The sequence below is a fragment of the Mauremys reevesii genome, linkage group 8 (genome assembly GCF_016161935.1).
Source record: "Mauremys reevesii isolate NIE-2019 linkage group 8, ASM1616193v1, whole genome shotgun sequence".
NCBI lineage: Eukaryota > Metazoa > Chordata > Testudines > Geoemydidae > Mauremys > Mauremys reevesii.
In genome coordinates, this window is record NC_052630.1 from 81,136,906 (window position 1) to 81,163,351 (window position 26,446).

Below are 26,446 nucleotides of genomic sequence, written 5' to 3' on the forward strand. Positions count from 1 at the left end.
CCCTGTGCCCTGACTGTCCCTGGGACTTCCTGCCCCTTAGCCAAACCCCCTGGCCCTGGCCCCTTACCCCCGGCTCTCCCCTCACCCGGAGCCTCAGCGCATCCAGGAGCGTCCCTAGACAGCTGCAGCATGGCTCCGGCGGGGCCTGAGCTCCTCCCCGCTCAGAGCCGGGTGGTAAGGGGGAGGAGCTGCGAGCTCCAGGCTGAGTGGAGGGAGCTGAGCTCAGCATGGAGCTTGCAGCCCCACCCCTTTACCACGCGGCTCTGAGCAGGGCAGAGCTCAGGGACCCCGCTGGAGCCACGCTGCAGCTGTCTGGGGACGCTCCTGGATGCGCTGAGGGAGAGGGGTGGAGACGGGGTGGGGTGGGGTCGGGCTGGGGCTGGGGAGGGAGCCTCAGCCATTCTCGTGGGGGCCCCTGTGGAGCCCGGGGCCTGGGGCAAATTGCCCCATTTGCCCCCCCCCCCCCCGGGGCGGCCCTGTTTTAAATAAACATTCACATGTTGAATAAAGGTTCAATTCCTTGTAATTTCTTGGAAGCGTATACTTACTCTCTGTCTGAAATCTGGGAACTTGAGATCTGTTTATAGAAAGAGATGGTGGCGGAGGAGGAGAAATGTATTGACTTGAATACTCAAGACGATTTACATTATTCTTATCTGTCTAGAGGCAAATGAAAAGTATATAAATGCATAATATTGACCCTTGAATACTTGTCCTGTATTTGGAGAAATGTTTCTAATCAAGTTAATATGCATGAGGGGCCAAACTAAGCCACCCCCTTAATCTGTACTGAGCAGTAAGAATGCCTGGGTGAATGGGAGGTCTGAATTTGACTAAGCTTTCTTTTTGTGTCATCAAAATAAATGTTTACTAAGCTCCAGTCAGTCAGACCTCTGCAAACCAAAAGAAAGCAGTAGGGTTGCAGAGGTATATCTGATGGTAGAATTTAGCTGAAAGAACTTTAATTTCTGGTGATAATGCATGAGAAGAAAATAACCTAGCTTCTTTCTCAGATCCAGGTTGAATTTTAGGGCTGAAAGAAAAACAAATATTTTTACTTGTAACCTGAGAACATTTTATATAGAAATCATTGAGATACGACATGAAGCTCCACAATGCCAATTTTATAGAATCACATTTCAGATAACTTTTATGAGATTTCCATTTCTCTTACACATTTCTAAGAGATATCCTTTGATACTGTAATGAATCTTTCACTATCCCTGAGAAATGTACTGAATTCAAAGATTTCATCAAATATCAGGGTTGCAAGGGACCTCAGAAGGTCATCTAGTCCAACTGCCTGCTCAAACAGGGCCAATCCCCAGACAGAATTTTACCCCTGTTCCCTAAATGGCCTCCTCAAGGATTGAACTCACAAACCCTGGGTTTAGCAAGCCAATGCTCAAACCACTGAGCTATCCCTCCCCCCAATTGTGGTAATCTTTTTTATTATATAGCTTTCTTCTCATCAAGTGATAAATATATTTATGTGTGGTTATCTTTTATCATTAATAAAATTTAAAAAGAATGTAAATATGTGTATTCACACTCTGTCTGTATAATTTATGATAGTATAAAAATAACTTGTACTAAAAGTCACTCTTCGTAGACAATCCAGCTGGTGTGAGGTTCCTTCTGACAACTAACAATCATTTCCTTTAAAAAAACAGAACTTTAAACTGCTGTAAAGTAGAGCTGTGTGAAAATAAAAAAAAAAGTGGGAAAATTTGTAAAAATGTATGTCAAATATTGAAATGTTCATTTTTTTCCCAGCTAGCTCTACTCTAAGTATAGCAGAAGTCATAAGAGCAGCCTTTGTGTTGTCCAATTCCTTTCATCAGATTCTACAAAAATTAACTAACGATCAAGTCACATCACTGCAGAGGGCCCACATGAGCTCTAATTTCCGAGTTTAAGTGGTACTCAGGACCTCAGATGTGTCTTCTGCACAGTTTCAACAATGCTCTAATTTTGGCTTTATAGATATACTATACCGGTTGTTTTCAGAAGTCTCAACATACGTGGTTTTTTATATTATACTTCAATGGCATTTGTATTTGAATGAGGACTTCAAGATATTGCCAGTAGGAAACGGATACTAATTACTAAAATGCAGCCAATGTCATTAAATCTATATTTATCGTGGGTAATGAGCAGGCCCAAACTCAGTTAAGATTTAAAAAATATTATAATAACTAGTAAATGTAGTCTCTATTAAATGAGACAAACTGCTAGTCACTGTAATGCCTGCTTTTGAGGGGTTCATTGATTGCTTAAGCAGTTGCTGATATTTTTCATTTGCAAATTTGTTTCAGAGCAGAATCGACTTTTTTCAATTATACTGAAACCTACATTTGAATAGTGCATCTCCGTAACCTGAGACAGCAGTACTGAAAATTAGGAATTTTCCTGCTGGGAGGAATGGATCTATTTCTTTATACTACCACTAATATTTTATCTTTGAAAACATACCTTATCATCCTGTTTGATACCAACGTCAGTCACAGATTCTCTAATTCCAGACTGCTGAGGGCTGAAGATAAAATCAAAGTACCAAGTAAAAATTAACTTAAAAAACATAAATTTGTCTTAAATTTAATTAAAGTGTATATTTTTCTCCTCAATTTCATTTAATCGAAGTATTTAAAGAAGTTTCCATTAATGAAATATTTTGTCAGTACTAACTCCGCACTATAATTACCTTTTCTTATTGTGCAAATATTCCTTGTCTCCATCTTCCAATGATTCTGGAATTCCGGAATCCCCTGTAGTGTTTCTTCCCATCCTGATAGCTTTTAGATTGCCTCTATTTTCCACATTTGCAACCACCACTATAGGGATTTCTTCTACAGAAAAGTACAGAATATTAGGCAACATATACAATATTCAAGGGTCCCTTTGGACTTTACTAATGGCCCACCAAAAGAACCAAGTTAAAATAGGCCTTCTTAGCATCATTAAGAAAAACTGGAAAGTTCACTGTTTTGCTTTAGGGAAAATAAAATGAAACTGTCAACTACACTGCATACAAATATGATTTTGAACATTTCCTGATTTTTCATTTGAAAAAAGATAATCCAGTAATTTATACTTCCAGTGTCTGACTTCAAAGGCAGATTCTGATTTTGTCTAAATCAAATCTATATATTCTCAATGTTATTAAAATGAGTGGCAATTACATTAAGATCCAATGTTTAAAATGAAAATATTGATTCAGAGGATGCATTACTTTCAAACAAAATACAATCTTATATCTTTGTATAATTAAAGAATCTTAGAGTTTTTGAAAACACGTGAAAATGTGCAACATTAAAAGAGGGATGGGATTCTCTGAACCATCATTTTTTTCCATTATAAAACAGAAGTTTGGCTAAAACTTTGATAAGTATCCAAACCACTGGGTGCTAATCCAAATTGCTGGACATCCAGGGGTTTGCTTAAATTAACATTTAGTAGTGCCAGTGCACCTGAAAACTTGGAATATTATTGCATCTAGTAGTTTCTCAGTAGAAGTTTTATCAGCTAATGCTAAGGTAGGACAATGTAAGGTTTTTATATTTGACTGTAAAACTCTTTTTTATTAAGATTTTGAATATTGTATTAATGATGTGATTTAAAACTGTAATTCCATCAGAATGGATGCTGAACAAAGAATGAATTAGTACTTTCTTTATTATATCTTCTTCAGAAATGAAAGACAAGAAGATGGTCATAGGCAAGCTACTAACGTTACATCAGTTGTCACTTACAATCCAACTATGCCCATTTAATCAATTATTTCCTTTTAATCGGGTAGTAGAGTAAGGTAGTAGACCATTCTGAAGAGACTATTATAAATATTGGCTTCCAGTACTCAGCAACCATCCAGTGTTAGATGAAAATGTGTAGCTGACAGATCTCTTTCAAAAAAACATTTTCAAATCTGGCATATAATTGTTATCTTTATTTTTGCTTTAATCCCACCCACGCCTTTGTACTATTTCCATTATAGTCTATTCAGGGAAAATGTTCAATTCTCAGTTTTAGGAGTCAAACTCTTTAATACTGTAAAAGCAAATTAAAATTCTACTTTGGAGGACAGTAGAAATATTTTCCTTTTCTGAGTGTTACGAGCATGGCTAAATGTAAATTGCATTAGATATGGTTAACAATGAAAATTGAAGTGAATAAAATTACTTTCCCTGTTATAGTCTAGTTCAGATTTTGATAAAGGATTTTAATAATGTATTGCTCCTAATTATCATATGGAAATAAAGTCTTTTCATGCAAAAATCCACTGAGCATGTTTAAGTATTTCCCTGTATCAGTAGACAGGGATGAAGGAAGGCTGCAGATCTCTGAAAGTTTTTTCTGGGAGAATCTTAAAAGACTTTCATTTTAAAGTGTAAAATAGCTCAATAAAGTAGCTGTCTATAGATTAATTGTGCCTCGATATCACAGGTTAAAAATTTTGGGTCCCATCTTTCAATTCTCAGGCAAAACTTCTACTGAGGTCAATGGGAGTTTTGACTGTACTTTGTGCCTGAACCAGAACCCATTAACACCCATAGCTTTTAGATCTTTAGACCTTTTCTGTAAATGACATTGCCAGAAAATAACTAAAATCTCACTATGTATTTGACAAGGTACATGAGGAAACATTTGTGCACTGTGGAAACTAAGCTATTAGTGTACCCACAAAAATATATTTGTAAGTCAAAATTTTGAAAGTCAGGTGTCTAAAATTAGGCTCCTAAATCTATAAGGCATCTGAATAAATTATTTTGATTTTCAGGGATGCTGAACATCTACACTGAACTCTTTGGGAGTTGCAGGTGCAATGGATTTAAAAGCCTAATTTTAGGAACTTGTGTTTGAAAATGTTGAAGAAATCATATCAGTCAAATGGGGAACAGGAAATACATATATGTGAAGGAAAAATGGGACAACTGGACCTTGTGTATTGACATAAACCCATATTTCATGCCATAGATTAATAAGGATAGACCATTACAGTAGGAGGCATATGGTGTAAAAATTATGGATGAAATCCTGGCCTCACTGAAGACAATAGGAGATTTGCCGTTGACTTCAATGAAATCAGGATTTTAGTTATGGATTGTAATAAAAGTTGACATTTACCACCTGAAGGTTCTAGTATATCTGATCAAATGATAAATTCCAGATGGGAAAGAAAACTTTCTTAAACTTAAATTAAGACTGTAAACATCTATTAATTACGTACGGGAACATTTTGGTTCAGTCAAAAAAACCTAGCCTTGAAATTAACCTAGAAATTCTGAAAAACATGGAAGCTTACCTCCCAATCTCTTCATTTCAAACACTAATAGATTAAAGCAAATTCAGAGTTTTGAAACCAAACCATTTTGGAATTATGATGAGCTAAACAAATTCAAGAAAATGTTCAAGAAAAACTCACTTCTTTTTTCAATCTTATTTCCCAAAGACCTTTTCCATTTTGCTTCAAAAACTTTCCAGAAAAATTCTACCCCAGCATAAAACAATGGCTGCAAAATTTCAGGTAGATTTTGCGGAAAATAGGAAAGCGGAAGTCAAAGTGTTTTTTATAACAGAACACTGGCTTCAAACTTTTTAACTACTATTTCTCCACAATAAAATTTAGAGTTTATGCTGAAATTCCATTAATTTACATAACTGGGCCTATATATTGCAAGGGTCACAAAACAGTGGATGCAGTTAGACCATTTTACTGTGCCTTTGGCACAACAGGGTAAGGTGAAGGAAAGAACTGGATTCCTTTACTTTTGTGATTCCAAATCATTCTTATAACATTGTCTGAACAGTTTTTATAGTGAAATGAGAGATTTTTTTTATTCTTGTTTAGCTTTATATGCCCCCTTTCTAAAAAGTAGCCTTAAAGAGAAGATGATTGAATTAATCATACCTTTTCTTCCAGAGGGAATGGGATTTTCCTGAGTCTCATTGTTCTTGGCTTGTTCAATGCTCTGTTTTACATGATGACCTGAAATAGTCCCTCTGTCTTTTTGACTCCACCTAAGTGTATTAGATTCGTTCTGATCCTGGCTTAGATGATTTTTCTGAGCACTTTCCAAAGATGAAGGATTTTTTCCAGACTCCCACTTTGTGGGATTTAAACTACTTGGTATGCGGAGAGATCCATTGGATCCAATTTGGTCTGCATTACAATTGACCAGTTTTACATGGGAAAAGAAATACACAATTTTAAAAGTGCTCTTTAAAATGTTAATAATCATACATTTTATTTTCTTCAGAGTCCAATAGCTGAAGACCTTTGAAAGCTTTAGTAAATGAAAACAAACTAAAAGTGATATTCACAAAAGAGCAACACATCCCAAATATGTCTCAAAGCAAAACAGTAAGGAATAAGTATAACCAGACCACATACACAAAATTAAAAGGAAACAAACAGATTTTGAGCTTCCTCTAGATGACACCAATGACAGAAAGAGAGAATTTCAGGGTTATACAGGCCCCTCAAAAGAAGTGTCCCCGCTTCCTAAACTCAGTGCTCTCAGTGGAGTTCATGGTCACAGTACAGAATCTCAGACCATACAGATCTTGGTGATAAACAACAGGTCAGGGACCAAGGCTATAAAACATCATAAGACTTATTGGTTGTACACCTTGCCAAGTTAGCATATTACATCAGTTTCAGATCTTGTGCAATCTGTTTTACCAACCATGCTGCCTATGCAAGAAAGGCTCTCAATGAGGACCCAGGGATGGAAAATAGGTGGCACAAATTACACACCTGCTGGATTTCTCAGGCTGCCAATTCAACCCCTGCACGTCCCAGTGAAAATATCCCTCTCCTGCTTCCAACCAATTGTCATTTCCCTAATTTGAGCCTTCTCAGGGAAGAAAATGGGATTGTGCTTGTGACGCTGACAGACCTGCTCAAATCAAAGCCATAGGCCAATTCACTTGTGTGTGAATATCAAATAAATGTTACGTAGGCTAGGAGGAACAGGACAGTTAACTTGTGTGTGGATATAAAAAAATGTTAATATTATTGTCTTCACTTATTTGTAACCCGTTGAATGCCATCACATTACATTATGTATATCCCTGTACTTAATTAACCCTAGATCAAAAGTGTATGTTAGTATTAAGATGGGAATTTACTTGATGAAAACTAATGAAGGATTGTTTCTGGCTGTCACAATGTGTTTACATTACATTTATCCATCACACAAGTTTGGAGGCTTGGAAATATAGAAGACTGCTAACTTCAGAGCATGGGTCATTTTGTTTGTCAATGGATATTCACAGACTCTGTTTGCGTTTAATCAACAAAGGCAGAGCCCATGCTGCAAATGAATATGGCTGCCAGATGGCCTTTCCTGAAAAGATGCTATAAGAATGGATCCAGGGATAGATCCTGTATCTAGGGTTGTCAAGCATCTGGTTTTTGACCGTAATGCCCGGTTGAAAAGCGACCCTGGCGACTCCGATCAGCACTGCTGACCAGGCCGTTAAAAGTACAGTTGGCAGCGCAGTGGGGCAATGGCAGGCTTCCTGCCTGCCCTGGCTCCACGCAGCTCCTGGAAGTGACTGGCATGTCGCTGCAGACCCTAGGCAAAGGTGCGATCAGGGAAGCTCTGCACGCCACCCCCGCTCCGAGGGCCACCTCTGCAGCTCCCACTGGCTTGGAACTGGCCAGACATGGCAGCTGCCTCCAGGAGCAGCATGGAGCCAGGGCAGGCAGGGACTATGACTTAAGCCCTGCTATGCCATCGACCAGGAGCCGCCTGAGGTAAGCGCCACCTGGCTGGAGCCTGCACCCTGAACCCCCTGCCCCCCAGTTGGAATCCCCTCCCGCACCCTAACTCCCTCCCAGACCCTGCACCCCAACCCCCTACCCCAGGTCAGAATCCCCTCCCACACCCAAAAACCCTACCAGAGTTCGCACCCAGCACTATGTTGGTGGGAGATGCTCGCCCACTGAAATAGCAACTGTCGCTTGTTGAGTTGGTTTTATTAAGTTGATGAGAGATCTCTCTCTCATTGACATAATGTGGCTACACAACAATCTTACAGCAGCTCAGCTGTATCAGTACACCTGTGCTGCTGTGAGCTTGTAAGTGCAGACATGGCCTTAATTAGTTTACTACAGAAATTGGCTTCAGCGTTGTCTTTGGTGAGATCTGGAGTACCAGCTTGACCTGGGTAAGTGACTGGCCCTTTGGGGTTGGGAGTAACCCCTAATGTGATGTGATATTTGGTAGAGTGACCAATATCATAAAGTCCAGTTTGTCTGGGTGGCAAGGTAGGGGGACTGTTTGTGACTCCATGGTAAGACTAAGGGTACATCTACACTACCCGCCAGATTGGTGGGTAGCGATCGATCTATCGGGGATTGATTTATCGCGTGTAGTGTAGACGCGATGAATCGATCCCCAATCACTCTCCTGTTGACTGCTGAACTCCAGCAGTATGAGTCTCATAGCTGAAGTTGTATCTTAGATTGATCCCCCCTCAGTGTCGACCAGGCCTAATATAGTGATCCAGGCAGGCATATATGTTACTGGCTTGGTGAAATCTAATTATAGATATACCACCAGTTTGGGATGTCTGCCCTTTTTTCTGACAGTCTGACCTGAGATTGGCACTCACGATTGTGAACCACTTCAGATAGCATGACATTTCTTTTTTTTTCAGCTTCCTTATAAAATATATAAAGGCCTTGAAACAGCAAAAGAAACATCAAGTCTGATCTTCTCTAGCTTTGATGGAGAACATGTTGGAGGTCTCTCATGTTTATTGTGAGGTTTCTCATCCCTTAACTCAAAGAGCTGTGTGTTAAATATTTGAAAGAGATCTTTTCTTCCCTCCTTTTGTAGAGTATTTTGGTTTAAGTGTGTGTTAGCACCAAAACAAACAACAAAGTTTTAAATCTCAATTAATCAAGTTTTAATGGCATGACCTCCCAGATGTCATAACCATACCAGTTCTCCGGCTGTCCACAGTCTCTCCCAGAGGAGAAAAAACCTGTATTGTAATGTAAAAATTAATCTGAAAAAAAAAAACATTAAAGAAATACAATAAAAATCACCCTTTCAGGCCTACTATGTGCATTCTAATCAGGCAAAAAAGAGCAGAAATCCATTTCCCTCCTTTTACAAGTCAATCTGAACAACAACAAAAATCACCAAATGCGAAGTACAAAGAAGTAAATTATTTGACCATTAGTATAGTATAGTTAGGTGAAGGAAATGGCTTCATCTTCAGATCTGAATTTGATCATTTAAATCAGTCTTCTTCTAACATTATTTCAACAGGTTTGGATTTGTTTGGGTTTTTATACTGTAATTGGCCATTTTCTTTTTCAGTTCCTGTTTAGGTCTGTACCAAAGTATCTCATTCTCCCTTCCCCGTACTAGTTAAATCTTACCTTTCCTTCTATGTGGAATCTGTTTTTCCCGAGTCCTGTTGTTCAGGCTTTGTTCAGGTTTTATGTGCAAAACTGAAATCATTTCTTTTTCTGTCTCACTCCATCCTAAAGAACTAGAATCTTCTTGATTCTGCATGAGAGTATTTTTCTGTGGACTTTCTAGAAATGTTGGACTTTTTTTAGGCTCTTTCTTTGAAAGGTTTAAAGTACTTGGTCCATGGGGAGACCTACGGGATTCTGCATTAAAGTGCTGTATATCTGGAGTTGTTGATGATGAATAAGCAATTTCTAAGTGGTCCACTCCAGGGAGTAAATATAATTCGGGATGAAGTGCCTAAAATATGCCATATGTTAATTAGACAAGGAAGAAATAAGTGACATGAAGTGCACACTTAAAATGATAACTTGAAAAGTATATGATACATACATGTGGGGGAGCAAATAACTTGAGTTTCAGTTCTGTTTCTTGCTTTGCCTTCACCTTGGAACATAAAAAAGCAAGTAAAATCAACAAAATACTTCCATAAAAGGAATGCAGCATACCATTCCATTTGTATGTTATTTTCTTTGTAAATTACATATGACAAATTACATTTATTACACAAGCACCTTGGGTGGGAAGAACATAGACAACTCTCTGTTTTCTGACATGACATCTATTCATTTGTACTTTTGTCAGACTCCAAATGTGTGCTATAATCAACCCAACAGGAGTGTGTGTGTATTTTTTATAAATATCTTCACCCCCTTACGTTTTCACTTAGGGCTTAAAGGACCTGAGCCAATTCCCAGCTGAAGTCAGTGGAAAGACTCCCTTTTGACTTTGTTAGGAGTTGGATTAGGCCCAGTCTGAACAGGAAGTGTGTGTTAAGTAACATGGTCCTCTCAATTCAATTCTTAAAACAAAGCAAATATTTTAATGTAGAAAAAGAATCCACTGTCTCTCCTGCTGACTTCTACTGTGCTTAAGGAATTTTTTATTAGTTTTCTTGATATCTTTGGCTACATCCTTTTCAGATTTTTTTCACTTAGTCCTTAGAATAAACAAAATCTCAGGTGATCATGCATATTTAAGAGCATATTTGAAATCAGTGTGTCTTATGGAGAATAAGAAATCTGAACTTCTATTTAACCCCGTCTTTAACCAATGAAATACATTCAATTAAACTAAATATGTCTAAATTCTGCTCTCAGTTACTCAAAGGCAATAACATCGATTTCACTGTCTACAGTCAAATTATTAAAAAAAAAAGTTAACATGTTTTCCTAATTCAAATGTTTTCCTAATTCAAATGCCCTTTACTTTGTAAGAAAGGTGCAGCTCTTGGAATAGCTTACATTGTTACTGTTGTGAAACAGCAGAACTGAAAAACTCAGCAAATATTTGATCACAGAGATAAAAATACAAGAGGTTACCATGACCCCAAACAAACAGGAAGATTATACCAACTGCATACGACTACTTTAAAATTCACAAGATTAAAACAATATTTACAGCTTGGTGCTAAAAATATCCAGTTATCTATGCTAGGATATTTTAATTTTCTAACTATTAAAGAAAAAATACTTTATTAAATATCTGACAATCTCAGCAGAGCAGAGTAAAAACTTCTGTTTTGCTTCAGAATAGTTTAATGGGAGAAAAAGTATAAAATGTTGCCTAATATCCAGTTTCAAAAAAATGCAAAAGAAGAAATCTAGGGAAAATGCAGAAATAACTTACCACTGCTAGCTTTTTCCCTATATGTTTCAGAAATATAAACTTATCTGCAACAGCATCTTCACCCAGGAAGTCTCCAAGCTGCTCCCGCAGTGCTCTCAATGTGACATGACGAGGCACCCTAGAACACCATTATTCATTATTACATTTGTAAGAAATGATGATGGCTATTTAGTTTGCAATGTGAGAGTGTGCCTGAAATCAGAGCTGGCTCTAACTTTTTTGCCACCCCAAGCAAAAAAGAAGTGCGGCACCGCCGAAACCCCTGCCCCCCCCCAAGCACCACGCAACCCAAAGCCCCGCCCCTGAGCGCCACGCAAGCCCCCGCCCCCTCAGCGCCGCTCCGCCCGAATCCACGCCCCGGCGCGCGCAAGCCCGCCCTCCCAGCGCCACGCCACCCGAAGCCCCGCCCCTGAGTGCCATGCAAACCCCGCCCCCTCCAAGCGCCGTGCCAAGCCCCTGCCCCCTCTGAGCACCGCACCGCGTCCCTGCTCCCCCCAGTGCTGCGCTGCCTGAAGCCCTGCCCTCCCGAGTGCTGTGCCCCACCCCACCGACTGCCACACTGCCCGAAACCCCGCCCCCGAGCACCGCGCCGCCGAAACAAAAAAACCCCCCTCCAGCGCTGCCAACGAACCAAAAAAAAAAAAAAAAAAAAACCAAAAAACCCGAGCGCCGCCCTGCCCCGAGGTGCCGCCCCAAGCACATGCTTGGTCGGCTGGTGCCTGGAGCCGGCCCTGCCTGAAATGTTGCATTTCCAGATCAGACAGGCTTAGTTTTTCAAAGTCATGATGGTGTATCACAATATGATGATACTGTGAATCAACTGCGATCACACCGCCAGCTGAGAAGTGTTCACATCTCTCCATACAAAAAGCAAAGGGGCAGGACCTGCAATTTGAAAAAGGTGTGGGGAACACTTTTGCTTGTCTGATACTAGAAGAAAAAATTACTGGGAACTACAACGAGGGTATCTGTGCAAAAGACAGAGTTTTCTTGGTGGCAGGCCCAAAACTGTGGAATCAGTTCCCCTAGGAACTAAGGAGTATCACAGATGCTCTCTAAATGCAAAGTGCATCTTGCCTTCTCTAATAGAAACATATAGGTATGTGTGTGCATGTGCATGTGCGTTATTAAACAAAATACTCTACAGCACATACTTCTTCCCCAGAGAAAGATGAGAGAACAAAAATATGTGACAGATGTTTATCATGTTAGTGGATAAATTGGAGAAAGACCAGAGGAGAGCAACAAAAATTATTAATGGTATAGAAAATATGGCCTACAGAGAAAGATTGAAAACATTGGGTTTGTTTCATCTGGAGAAAAGAAGATTCAGAGAGGACATGGTAACAGTCTTCAAGTATGTAAAAGATTGTTATAAAGAGGAAGGTGATAAAATGTTCTTCACTGAGGACAAGACAAGAAGTAATGGGCTTAAACTGCAGCAAAGGAGATTTAGGTTAGACATTAGGAAAAACTTCCGAACTGTAAGGGTAGTTAAGCACTGGAACAAATTACCTAAGTTGTGGAATCTCCATCACTGGAGGTTTTTAAGAACTGGTTAGACAAACACCTGCCAGCCACGATCTAGATAATACTTAGCCCTGCCTCAGTGCAGGGAACTAGACTAGATGACCTATCAAGGTTTCTTCCAGTCCTACATTTCTATGATTCTATGGTGCTTAATGCGCTACTGGAAGGTACTTAGGCCTGGTCTACACTAGAAAATTAGGTTGTTTAACTACCTTGGTCACAGGTGTGAAAAATCAACACCCCTGAGCAGCATTGTTAAGCCGACATAAGACACCCCTGAGCAGCACTGTTAAGCCGACTTAAGTCCCCCTATGGACAGTTGTAGATTGATTGAAGAATTCTTCTGCTGACTTAGCTACTGCCTCCTGGTCCTGGGGAGGTAGCTTACCTAGACTTACTGGGGAATCCCTCCCATCGGCATAGGTAGGGACTACACAGAAATGCCACAGTGGCACAGCTGTGCTGCTGTGACGTTTTAAGTATAGAAAAGCCCGTGGATACCAAGGTAGAGTAGAATAGAAATGGGACAGAGCCAACCACATGAGAATGCAAGGTTCTACTTGGGAATTTGGCCTCTCTTTGGTCGGCTGCCTCCTCATATGCTTTGTCTTCACTTGCTGTCCATCCTTCAGGGATAGTTTCCCACAGCATGGGACCTTTTGGGATGGTATTGTGACATGAGGATATTATGAAATATTTCAGATCTCATCTCATGAGCCAGAGCTGACTTTTCTTTTTATTTCCTTGTATATTCTAAGGCTAGACAGGTAGGCTAGAAAATTTCAATTTAAAAAACAATGCTGTTATTTAATTAGAGCACAAGAGTTTATCTGAAAATAGACAAATTTACTATTTTTGTCTTTCATTCATGCAGAAAAAAAATCTAATTTTACCTCAAAATTTTACCTCAAAAAGAAAATATTCATTCTTTGTCTAAATCTTTGAGTGTCAAGATTTAGCTAACAGCAAATTTTTGCAGCCCATATAGCAACTCCTGAAAATAAAGCTAGAGCATATAATGCAAATACAGATACAATGTTCACTGCAACATCAAAACAATACCATAATAAACATTTGATATGTTTACCATAAGCTAAACAGGTACATAATTTCATACCCCCAATTTGTGTGCAATATGCACACTCTGGGTTGCTTTGCTATTTTAAACTTGATTTCTACATTGCAAGATCTCCATCAGTGATTAGTTTTCTTCTCAAAGCACCACAAAGAATGTGAGAGCATATTTACTTTGGCATCCCTCCATGCTTTGTAAGTTCTTATTGGGGCTCATGTGACAAGGACAACTAGCTATCCTTTTGGTATGCAGAGCGCTTACAACAATGCAAGTGAACATTTCATTGTATTAGACTGCTTGGGACCTATTACCTTTAGATCATTTTGATCTTCTGTAACTTCTCTGCACCCACAGGGTTCCTAATGGCTGTTCTTATGAGTAAAGACTATAGTCCCCTTCCTTACCTGTGATTACAGACTAGAAGGGCTCAATCCTGCTTTACGTGGGAGTGCATTGGGTTTCAGCTGGTCATTCACACCAATATTACCTGCCTTCAATAGGAAGTCAGGGGTAACATTCTTTTAAAGCATGCCAGACAGTGTCTTTTTTCAAGTTAAATTAACTATAACATTCAGTTCTGATTCTTAAACTCATTAGACTTTTAGTGTTGAAATCAATGGCAAAACTCCCATGACTGCAAAAGGGCCAGGATTTTATCCTTAATATCTTCTACGTTACAAAAGAGAAAACATTCAGAAAATAAAAAATGTTAAAGGTTAATCCTTTGCTTTCTATTGCAAGGTCTGGTAAAAATATTTTAGAAATTTGGGCCCTGATTCTGCAATGAGCTCTGCCCAGGTAGACCCCTATGCACGCATGGAGCCACATCAATTTCAATGGGTTCCAAGCAGAGCTCATTGCAGGATTGGAGTCTAAGTTACACAAAGGACAATAAATATGGACAGGCAAACATTCCAATTGTATGAACTACGCTTGTGGAATTCATGTTGCTGTCTAACCATCCGTCCTACATCATGTCTTTTTAAAAGGAAGGCACTCTCTTCTCTCTCTCTTGCTAATTCCCCTTTTGGAAATGAATTTTAGTGGTCCAGAATCTTGGCTATGGTGGAGCTAAGTTTGGTGTAGCCCAAGAAAAGCAAAGATGGCTGTGCGCCACCTTTGTGTCTCCTGGATTCTGGAAGCGACCACAGAACAGGAACCTCAAGGGCTGTTCTAGCTGATGCTGTGCTGCAATGGTTCCCTATAGAGCTATCCAGCTGCACGGATTAGCTGAAGCACTGTATAAAGGAATTACTCACAGGCACAAAGTTAAGCATGTGCAGGGGCGGCTCTAGGTATTTTGCCGCCCCAAGCATGGCAGGCAGGCTGCCTTCGGCGGCTTGCCTGCGGGAGGTCCCCGGTCCCGCGAATTCGACGTCAGCCTGTGTGAGGTCCGCCGAAGCTGCGGGTTCAGCAGACCCTCCGCAGGCATGCCGCCGAAGGCAGCCTGCCTGCCGCCCTTGCAGTGACTGGCAGAGCGCCCCCCGTGGCTTGCCGCCCCAGGCACGCGCTTGGTGTGCTGGTGCCTGGAGCTGCCCCTGAGCATGTGCATGTGTGTATGCAGGATTGGGGCCTAAAGCAGCATTTTTCCCCGTTATTTAGCAATTACTCACCTTATAAATCCAGCTGAAATGAATTTGCTAGTAAGATCTGCAGAAACTGTATTTAATGTGAAGTTCCACACTTCTTCTGGGACATAAAAAACATGAAGCTCTACCAACTAAATGCAGTGAGAGAAGATTATCTCAGTTATAGATATACAGTAAGCATTTAAGTAATATATTATACTTCACCCTGTGCCAATATTTATAACTCCACCAAAAGGATTCATATAACAAAAAAAAAAACCCACATGGCATAATATTCATAAACCACTGCATTGTTCATTCTCGTGTATGTTATATTCTGTTGTTCTATCCTGTCACTGTCTTGTTAATTTTGACTCTAAACTCTTTAGGGAAGGTATTGTCTCTAATTCTATATGTGTACAGTATCTAGAACAATGAGGCAGCTTGACTGTTCCCTAGGCACTATCATAATAAAGATGATAACTGAATATGCCTCAAAATGCTTTTATGGACATGTCATATTTCAAACAATTCGATCCAAATTAGATTAAACATATACATGTTTTTAATGCACACAAGGCTTTTACTTGGTATCAGTGAACCAGTTATTTAAATAACAACATTTAGACTTGCAGAGTCAGATAGATTTTCAAAGTACTGTATAAACATGGTTAAAAATCATTATCAGGTAGTCAGTTGCACAGGCTTTGGACTGCTAGCAGAAAGGAGATTCACAATAATATAATAATAATAATGGACCAAATCCTGCAGTATTAACTCAGAAATTTCCCAGTGATAGGATTTGGCTCACAAATAAGAAAAATAGCTGAAGTGCTGACAAATGTCAGCCATGGAATAATTATCAATGATATCTTGTAACACATTTTTTCCTGATTGTAGAGATTCACTTTTGCAAATTAGAATGCTTCAGTAGAACTATAAACTTGGGTCCAATATCTCCTTTCTGCACCTTATAAACTTCACTCGTTTTCATTTTATAAAATTATAAATGTTTTCTATATTAATAAAAATACTACTGCAGACTCAAGACCAGCAGAGGAGTTTACATCTCTCAGTCATTGTTTGCAGACTCATGCAGACATTCTATCAATTTACACTTGGTTCACGTTCAGCAGGCTCTCTCTGCAATCGTAAATTCTAGAAAATTACTTTTAAAAAGGAAGAAAGAAAACTTGGATTCAGCACAATCTGAATATTTAATGTGGGCCACATAAATAATCATGAGGGCTGGATTTGGACCGCACACATTTCAATTGATAGCATGTTCAGTGTGGAAATTTTTCACAGAAATAATGTTGGAACTATTTTATCTTTAGAAGTCAGGAGAGAGGAGGAGCCGTGCTGCTGTTGGATGTTACTCCGCTAGCAATGATTGGAACTGACTGGAAATACTTGAAGTTCTCAGAGAGACAAGTGACCTCCCAAGATCTACAGACCACTAAGAGCCTGATGCAAAGGCCACTGAAGTCAATGCAAAGGCTTCTATTAACTTGAATAGGCTTGGATCAGGGCCTCAGTGTAAAACTGTGTGAAGAAGCTTCTATGTGCTTGTGTTGAGGGAAAGGGCTCAGTGCTTAATTTGTAATGAAAGACATGCTGCGGCTCAAGCAATTAGGTGCTGGGAATCAAGGAATTTATTTACATTCGTAACTGATTCAGCAAGCCCAGAAGTGCCAAGGCTATGAACTACCAAGCCTAGAGGTGCCAGGCTCAGCCCTGGCACAAATTAATCACTGTCTCTACTGCTTGCATCTTGTGTATTCATATACACTTTTCCAGATCAGAATGCTGGCATTTTACAGCTACTTTGCATGGGTGTAAATGGCTACACAAAGTGTAGGGCAATGAAAAATCAGGCCCTTTATGCTCTAGTTTTACTCCTTGCTTCCAATCTGAGCCATGCAACAGAAAGAAGTATAGGGCCCACCATTATCGTACATTCGTCTTATTAATGACAGATACACACTGAGGTCCTGACAACACTAGGGGAAAATTTCAAAACATTTCCAGGTTTCTAACAATTATAGCAATAGTCCAGGTACTCAAGTGCACAGGCCAGTGGCTATTGAAACTACGATTGGACCTGAACTGAGGAGGGTTAGGTGACATTATGCTTAAAACTGTGATGACCATGGCAGCCCTGTTGATAGCTGAGCTCCCAATACTGCTATCTTTGATGCAGCTGAACCAGCGTTAGCAATAGTGGGAAATTTTTGGAAAAGTTTCCTAGCGTATATGTGGCCTATATAAACAACCAGCACAAATAAGCTTTAGTGAACATTCCTATAAACTTTTGCGTATTAAATATAAACTAGACTTTGAACGGTTTTTCATGTACAAGCAGATATTTTCTTCACACATCTGCCATAAAATGTTGCATGGCAGCAATTTTCACAATTTAGAACAGTTATACAGATTTTCTAAAATATTCAGAGCAAAAGTTCTCACCTCTGATGTTGGTGGTCTAGTTTGACTGAATGACATATTCACTGGTGCCTGTATTGGGTGTCACTGAATTTCGGATGGATTTTTAAATTTCTTTTGTATCTGAGCATTACTAAACAGAAAGGGTTATGATAAATCCTGTAAGTCAAAAATGGTACTCCATTCAGTTTGAATCTGTTTCCACTTCATATAAAAGTTAGAGAAAAAAGCAGCAGAGAGCTTGTAAGTAGATCCTGGTTTCAGGCTGAAGCAAAACCTGAAGACAAACTGCAAAGAGCTAAGTATTGGCTGGTAGGCTTAATACTCCCTTTGATGTGAACACACCTTCTATACAACTAAATATCACCTAAGTAACCCAGTGAATTGCATAATTGCAGTTGGGCAACTGAGGTTTGCATTAGTATTCTGAGTAACATTTTTCCATTCTTCTTTCATCAAAAAGTATTTAATTACTGTATATAGTTTTCTATAGAATTCTACAGTGCATCAAACAAACACAAGATGTATTTCTTTCAGTGTCTGGATTTATTTTGGGTAGGTGGGCAAGAATGGCAGAGTCTGAAGCCATGCAGTCATTCACATCTGTGACATTTCAGCATGCATGAGTCAAAACAGAAAAGTATTCCAAGAACACTTGGCTTCATCCATAAAACAAGAGAGGATGTGGGAATGGGCAAGTCCCTGTATCATTAATCCTACCTATGGATATGCTCATTTCAAACTGTAATAATTTTTCCACTGATTCCAATACCCAGATTTTTCATGCTATTTAACTCTCATTTTAGCAGGGTATTGAACCATCAATGCATTGTTTCCCATAAAGGCTTTCTGGATCAGTGTTGGAAGCTGACAAATCTTATTGGTAACAGGACACATCTTATCTAGACTGATAAAAGCAAATGCCTGGTCAAACCAGAATAAAGGTTGTTTCTTGACCTGGGTACAAGGTTCAACATCAAAAAGGCACGTACACATCCTTTTACACAACACTTGCTTTAGGTCCTCTCCTGCCATTCACTACTTGGCAGGTTGCTGACAAGTACCAAATGTGCTAGTATAGGCAGGCTGATGATTAGTGCTTCTGGGTTTTTGAGTGTATTCCTTTAATTTTGGGAGGATTATTTTTATCATTTTTTGAATTTTATGTAGATGTCCAAAAATCAGGGTTTTTCATGGCTTTCTCTTTGTGTGTGTGTATATATATATTTATTACTCATTAGAGTTATATATGCTGTAATGAATAATCTCTTTGTAATGTTCCCTAGAGAGCATCAGCAGGGTCTACAGAGACCAATTAATGCTGCATTATGTTAGTGTGCATTACAAATCACACCTCCTATAGTCTGCATTACTGCTCCATGTAGACAAGCCCTCAGACACAAGTAACCTTTTCTGGTGTTTACTGGATAAACACCAATTTAATTTGTTTTGCATCAGGGGTGTTTTATTTGTGTTTATTCATTAAAACCTAAATTCAGAAGCCCTACTTATGATTAATAAACAGAGACAGACAGATTATCATTAAAAGGACAGAATTGAGTGTCTGGCTTTTATTTCCAGTTCTGCCCTTCACTGAGTTCTGATCCTGACTTCAGTAGTTTTACCTGAGTAAGGAACACAAGGTCACTTTGATCAGACCCCTCTTGTGAGACATTAGGAGAGTTACTTAACAGCTCTGTGCCTCAGTATCCCTATCACTAAAATGAAAATAATAATTCTCACCTGCCTTCCATGGCTGCTAAGTCTTGATTAATGATTGTTCATAAAGTGCTTTAAGATCCTCAGTAAAAAGATCTGAAAAGTGCAAAGTATTCTTCTTCCTCTTATTCCATTTAGACAGCAAACACTGTTTAAATTTTTCATTGATAACTGAGATTAACATATGTAATGGTTCCTTTAAAACAACAGATTTAATTGTCTCCTCCAGCCCTTGGCCTAAAAACCACGAATTCTCCAATCTTATGTTTTACATGGACATAATTTTCTATCACTATAAAAACAAAAACCCTACGCTTACTGTACCACCCCACCTCATATTCCTTTGTATTCACCCACAAAAGCTCATGCTCCAATATGTCTGCAAAAAAAAAAACAGGAGTACTTGTGGCACCTTAAAGACTAACAAATTTATTTAAGCATGAGCTTTCGTGAGCTACAGCTCACTTCTTCGGATGCTCCAATATGTCTGTTAGTCTATAAGGTGCCACAGGACTCTTTGCTGCTTTTACAGATCCAGACTAACATGGCTACCCCTCTGATACTTTTTCCATTTTGTCTCCCTTTTAGGGGAATTTCTCCAGAAATTACTTGGAAACCACTAAAGAAATGCAAAGTCCCAAACCCACAATATATAGTGGGAGCATTATATGCCAGGGATTGAAACTTTTTACTGTTCCCCTTCTTTTTCTCAGAAATATTGAATTATAAATCAAATACTCAAAATCCACGAAAACCCTAATACAAAACTGTATACTAATGTATTCTTGTAGAACTAACTGTTCACCATCCTAGAGGTAGCCTGGGTGGGTGAGGTAATATCTTTTATTAAACCAACCTGTGTTGGGTGAAAGGACAAGCCAGTTTAAGCAGTACATGAACTCGAACCAAGCAGGAGTAAGTCACTAGTGCCAGAGGGGAACTCCTAGGAACCATGTTCTGATGGTTCAAATATAGTGAGGGAAGGAGATTGCGGTTTTTGGCCGACTTTGCCACAGGCTTGTGTGAGGCAAGTTGCAGCTTCTCCTTCCCCATTTGTAAAATGGGCTGTTACTCCAAAGGGGAGCAGAGTGGGAGGCTCACTTCATTAGTAGATCTAGGAAGCACTTTGGGATCGTTGGCTAACAGGTGCAACAGAGCCGCAAGTTTCATTTTTATCTTGTATGTTTCTTCTTCATTGGAGTTATTGCATTTACCCTGCGCTGAGTGCGTTGCCTTGCCCCGGCCGAGGGAGGGGTTTCCTGGGTAACGTTCCCTTTTCAAACACCGCCGGCGAGCAGAGGCCCTGGACCGCACAAACCCCCGGTCACTAAGGAGCCACAATTACCTTCACTGCCGCCTTCCCACCATTTGTTCCAGCGGCCCCGGGACACCTGGCGCCGGGGTGGGCCAGGGCCGGGGTATGGCCACGGTATAAGGACCTAGGGGGCTACGCCGCTATCGGGCTGTATCGTGACAGTGGCGTCATTCCCCACAGCAACACCCGGCTGCCCGTGCCTGGGCTGGGGCAGCCCCGCTGCGGCGAGGCGCTGAGCGCGGTCACAGCGCCCCCTCGGGCCGGACCGGGCCGGGGCGGCGGCTGCGCAGGCGCCGGGGGCAGTTTGGGAAGCGCCGGAAACTTCGTGCTGAAGTTCCGAGCAGCGCCTGGCTCCGCAGCCCGAGCCCAGCCGCTCCCCGCGCGCCATGTCGGGCTCCTCCAGCGTGGCGGCCATGAAGAAGGTGGTGCAGCAGCTGCGCCTGGAGGCCAGCGTGAGCCGCGTGAAGGTGGGAGAGGCCGCGAGGCGCCCGGCCGGGCCGCCAGTGCCGCGCCCAGACCCCGCGCCTGAGGGGCAGAGCTGCCGCCCGCCTGCCCCGCCCACCGGCCCCCTCCCCTGGGGCGGCTGGCGGCCCCCGTTACTAGAGGGCTCCCGTGTCCCCCGGCCCCTTTGCCCAGCTCTCCGCGCGTGCCCTGCCCCGAGTCCCCCCCCCACCCCCCGCAGCGCAGGGACGGGCCGCGGGCGGGTCGGCGCTACGGGCCGTTCTTGTACGTGGGGACAGACTCGCCCCACGCGCAGGGCTGCGGTGCCGGGCAACGCGGTGTGTTCACAGCGGCCGCAGGCTGAGCACGCCCCAGCCGCTCACTTCCTAATCCCGGGGTGCGCTGTGCTGAGCTGGGCACCTTCCCCTGGAGACCCGTAACGTAAGGGGTCCGGCTGTGCGGAGTCTCTCCGGAGAGGACTCGCTCAGCCTAGGCCTGGGATAGTCAGTTAGCTTTGGTCAAGAGCCAAACTGCCGAGAAAATAATAAAAGTCCGGGCCCGTTTCAACTGATCTGGGTTTGGCTCACGACCCGCCTATTGCCTACCCCGGCCTAGGCTGCTGCAGGCCTCTCACCCGTTTTGATTATTCAGATATAAAATGGAGACGTTCCGGGAGCCCTCGGAGATGCTGGGTGCGCAGCATCTGTGGCCTTTCAGGCTAGGATAGGCCTTGTGTCAAATTGGCAAGCTACAGTTTGCAGAGCTCCTTTCAAAATGAGTAATTGAGGAGAAATCGCCTGCTATGTTATGTACCTACAATCTTTTGTAAAAAGGTTAAAAAAAATGCTCTTCATGTGTTGGTTCATCCCAAGAATGTTTTCTGGATGGAGAGGAATGGGAGAATAAAGTTAGTTTATCTGAGGTAGGGTGCCAGGGCATGCAGCCACAATTGGCCTTGTTTTCTCTCAAAAATGAGGGCTATTCTTATTTCATGGGGAAAGCTTAATAAATGTGTAAAGCAACCTTCAGGCTAAGTTGGAGAGGGTTGTTTTTTTTTTTTTAAATTATTTGGTGGTGGACTTACAGACATGTTAGTTAAGCATGAGACAGCATCAAGGATGATTTAAAACAGTGAATCTCAACCTTTCCAGATTACCAGAGTCTAATTTCCTACAAACCTGTTTCACCTCACTTAATCTAGTTGCTTACAAAATCAGATACAAAAATACAAAAGTGTCTCAGCATACTAGTACTGAAAATTTGCTTACTTTCTCATTTTTACCATAGAATTATAAATCATTTGGAATGTAAATATTGTACTTACATTTGTGTATAGCATAGAGAGCAGTATAAAGTCACTGTATGAAATTTTAGTTTGTACTGATTTCACTAGTGCTTTTTCTATACCCTGTTGTAAAACTAGGCAAATAGTTGATATACCCTCTGGAAGACCTCTGTGATACCCCTGGTTGAAAACCACTTATTTAAAATTCTTCACCTGAGTGGCAGAAGGCTTTTCCCTGCTTGCTTTGGTCCAGATAGGGTGACCAGACAGCACCTGAGAAATATCGAGATGGGGTAATAGGTGCCTTATAAGACACAGCCCCAAATAAGGGGACTGTCCCTATAAAATCAGGACAGCTGGTCACCCGAGGTCTAGATAAAATGAAATGTAAATACCCAGATACCGGGAGGTTTGGCCAGAGTAAATTTGGCTTTGTTTTCAGCCATTACTCCCAATTAATTCACATGCTTAAACTCTTTTGAGGAGAGACTGCGTCTGAGGAGTTTGCACAGTGACCTCCACATTGTCACCCCACTCAACTATAATACAGATAAATACCACTTCTAGGATCATCACTTTGCTTAGTTTGGAACTGAAAATTTTAATACAGTGGGTGGATTTTTCACATTCTTGAGGGTATATATAGATTCCTTTAGCAATGTATTTATACAAAATGGTTTACTAACATAGCTCTTGTTCTTAAGAAGGCTTGTCTTCAGTGTTAGCTTAAGTTATCGAGTTCACACTTATTCAAGTGAGAGGAGTTATCACACTGCAAAACAACATTAGAGCAGCACAATAGGATTGGATTAGCAGCATGGGGTAGTTGAGTCCCCACTGCTTTACTAGTCTTAGCAACACCCAAGAGTCAACCTATACATTGCCAAACCAGCCACCTCAAGTTAAAGGCACCACTTTTCTGAAACTAGAGACTTGTCTGTGCGCAGGAGCTGAGTTAGGGTCACACTTGTTATACCTTGAGTTAACCCTGTAGTGAAGACAAGCCCTTAGAAAAAGTATAAAGTGAAACTGTCTTGGGGCTTGCATTAGGTGGCAGACACTAGTGTATGATTATCAGAGGGGTAGCCGTGTTAGTCTGGATCTGTAAAAGCAGCAAAGAGTCTTGTGGCACCTTATAGACAGTTCTGCAAATTTGACACCATCAGCTCAGGATTAAACAGACTGTGAATGGCTTGCCAACTACAGAACCAGTTTCTCCTCTCTTGGTTTTCACACCTCAGCTGCTAGAAGAGGGCCTCATCCTCCCTGATTGAACTAACCTTGTTATCTCTAGCTTGCTTTTTGCTTGCTTATATATACCTGCCCCTGGAAATTTCCACTACATGCATCTGACTAAGTGGGTATTCACCCACGAAAGCTCATGCTCCAAAACGTCTGTTAGTCTATAAGGTGCCACAAGACTCTTTGCTGCTTTTAGTGTATGATTGCATGTCTTGTAAAAATTACCTATAGTGTGTTCAATGCTACTTCAGCTTAAGGAGTAGAGTAGCCAAGAGCTGATTTTCAATTATGTGCTGAGCACCCAGTATCTGAAGACAAGACCAACTCCCCAGAGTATTACTGAATGTTATAGTTTTTCTGAACAAAAACTAAAATGCAGGTGTTTTGTGTGTAATAAAATCTAGCTGTACTGAATACAGCACCCTCCATACATTACAGAAAATGTTACATACAAGATAAAGTATTTGCTGTGAATGCTAATTTAAAATTTACTTTATGACTAGGTTTCTCAAGCCGCAGCAGATTTAAAGCAGTTCTGTCTGCAGAATGCACAACATGATCCCCTACTGACAGGAGTGTCTTCAAGTACAAATCCATTCAGACCCCAGAAAGTCTGTTCATTTTTGTAATTTGGTGAACTATCTTGGTCTCTTTCAGTGGTAAGTTTTTAAACTATAAAAAAATGATACAAGTTGTTCCTGTTTGTTCTGATAAAGTAAGCTGCCATCAGGTCATTCATTTTAAATGTATACAACATTCATTATAGAGTATATTTAAAAAAAGTTCTGACTTTTCAATAAACTTTTCCACTAAAATATACTGCTCTCATTTCCTCACCAAAGAAAATAATTTAGTGCTAGTGAACAATATTCTGTTTGCCAGTCCTAAAGTATTTTGTCCATGGAGCAGGTAGAGCAGGGATTCTCAAACTGGGGGTCACGAGCTGCCAGCCTCCACTCCAAACCCTGCTTCACCTCCAGCATTTATAATGGCATTATAAATTAAAAACTTTTTTATATATTTAAGGGGGAGGTCTGCACTCAGAGGCTTGCTATGTGAAAGGGGTCACCAGTACAAAAGTTTGAGAACCACTGAGGTAAAGCATAGATTTTGGCACTGTAAGATTCTGCTCTACACTAAGCTTTTCCTGAGATCCACACCCAAGAATTAAGATGCAGTGGTAATCAACTCCTTTTCCTACTCCACTTAAAAAAAAAAAACCACCTTACCCCTTCCTTGTAATAAGAATTTAAATTTTATTTTCAAGTCCCAGCCCCTACCATCACAACTTGGGGTGGGACAAACATCTGTTTCTGCTGACATCACAAGCAGAAGTCCTTAGGACAACAGTTTAGGCATTCTACTTGTAAAAGAGAGGTTTCTTTTCCTGTAACCTCCACAAACAGCAAACTTTATGGGGACAGCCTAACTTTGTTTTGAGGATGAGCCAGAAAAGTTAGGAACACTTGGAGGTGGTGGGGCAAGTGATTGTCCTTGGTCTATAGCACTAGTGGAGGCAGTAGCTACCCCCTCTCACCCCATACATAGTCTGGGTATCTCCAAGTGGAGGTGGTGTTTAGAGGAGAGAGTTTGCAACTATTGTTGCTGCAGAATACATTTATTTTCTCTGGTCAACCAGTTCAGACCAGTTTAATAGATTCCGCTCCCAGGAGAATGAGCCCCCTATTCACTTGTACAGTTGGATTCTGCCTTTAGTCACTTCTGTATAACATCCTACCAGGGAGAATTTACAGTATATAAACTAAGAGTGATCGCAATGAAAACCACCCTTTGGCCCATGAGCTACCTGTGAAGGTAAACTAATTTATACCTACTTGTCTATGGTGTAATCTACAACAAGAGATATATGTGGGAGTGCTTTCATCAAGCATACCTACAGATTTTCATTACTTTTTTCTAACCACTTTTTTTTTTGGTCTTTCAGATCTTCTAACACCTTTTCACAGCTGCTCTGTGTGGAGAGAATGTGACTCAAGGAGTGCCTTGGTTTGAAGTCTGTACAAAAGCTTAGCCTTAACAATGTGCCAAGTTAACTGTGTAAATCGCTACTGTTGTCAAACCTCTTACCATCTACCTCTCCAAATGAACTGTGTGCTAGTTGCAATAACTTCTACTTCATGAGGGAATCAGTTTTACATACCAAGCAAAAAATAAAAATGTTTTGACTTAATCTGTTTTGGAATTACTGTAGGGCTGTTTTGATACTGTGACTCCGATACTTTTCCAAAGTTATTTTAGTTATATATTTACTAAAGCATACTCAGATCTGAGACTTCAAATATTGTGGGTATTCCACATCACTAGCCTGTAAAAATTCCAACTGAAGCCCAAACCACTAAATTTCTTCAGAAGTACATCATCCATGCCCATACGAAGTGGGCGCTCAGATGCTGAAGCCAGTGAAGATTTTTGTTTTGCTCATTACTTTCAGTAGAGAAGAACCATTGCTCTTTTCTACCCAAGATACATAAAGTATCTTCATAATTTTCATATTACTTGTTCTTAAAAGCAAAATAAGACCTATCGATTAGTTACAAAAGTCTCTCTTGGAAACAGTACAGCCCAATTCCTCACACCCATTTAGCTGATTTAAAGCGTTTGTCTACAAAGTGGACTTTGATTACCAATTTGTTAAACCACTAGCCAGCTATTAGATAGCTGTTTAGCAGCCAGATTAGGGCT

The 26,446-nt window shown here is 40.7% G+C and overlaps 2 protein-coding genes across 13 annotated transcripts in view; one reads left to right on the plus strand and one right to left on the minus strand.

The window, feature by feature from the left end:
- Positions 1 to 20,919, minus strand: part of SPATA1 (spermatogenesis associated 1) — a 39,760-nt gene extending 18,841 nt beyond the window's left edge. Inside the window, exons 1-11 of one of the 12 annotated variants that reach the window (XR_005584156.1) lie at positions 20,562 to 20,919; positions 19,485 to 19,556; positions 17,766 to 17,900; positions 15,342 to 15,448; positions 11,124 to 11,241; positions 9,828 to 9,881; positions 9,401 to 9,734; positions 5,909 to 6,175; positions 2,705 to 2,849; positions 2,476 to 2,536; positions 549 to 660 (exon numbers count right to left, since the gene is read on the minus strand). Coding sequence is in view for 11 of the 12 variants with exons in the window: in XM_039486689.1 (XP_039342623.1) it covers positions 549 to 660; positions 2,476 to 2,536; positions 2,705 to 2,849; positions 5,909 to 6,175; positions 9,401 to 9,734; positions 9,828 to 9,881; positions 11,124 to 11,241; positions 15,342 to 15,448; positions 17,766 to 17,801 (1,234 nt within the window). In the remaining variant the exon portion in view is untranslated. Of the gene's footprint in view, positions 1 to 548; positions 661 to 2,475; positions 2,537 to 2,704; positions 2,850 to 5,908; positions 6,176 to 9,400; positions 9,735 to 9,827; positions 9,882 to 11,123; positions 11,242 to 15,341; positions 15,449 to 17,765; positions 18,030 to 19,484; positions 19,557 to 20,316 lie in introns of all 12 variants that reach the window. The other 11 variants (XM_039486689.1, XM_039486682.1, XM_039486691.1 and 8 more) reach the window with 11 other exon arrangements.
- Positions 20,920 to 21,012: 93 nt separating this feature from the next.
- On the plus strand, positions 21,013 to 25,934 carry GNG5 (G protein subunit gamma 5). The gene is made up of 3 exons (XM_039486695.1): positions 21,013 to 21,242; positions 24,247 to 24,402; positions 25,689 to 25,934. The coding sequence occupies exons 1-2, from the start codon at positions 21,162 to 21,164 to the stop codon at positions 24,370 to 24,372; spliced, it is 207 nt and encodes a 68-aa protein (XP_039342629.1). The 5' UTR covers positions 21,013 to 21,161; the 3' UTR covers positions 24,373 to 24,402; positions 25,689 to 25,934.
- Positions 25,935 to 26,446: the final 512 nt, after the last annotated feature.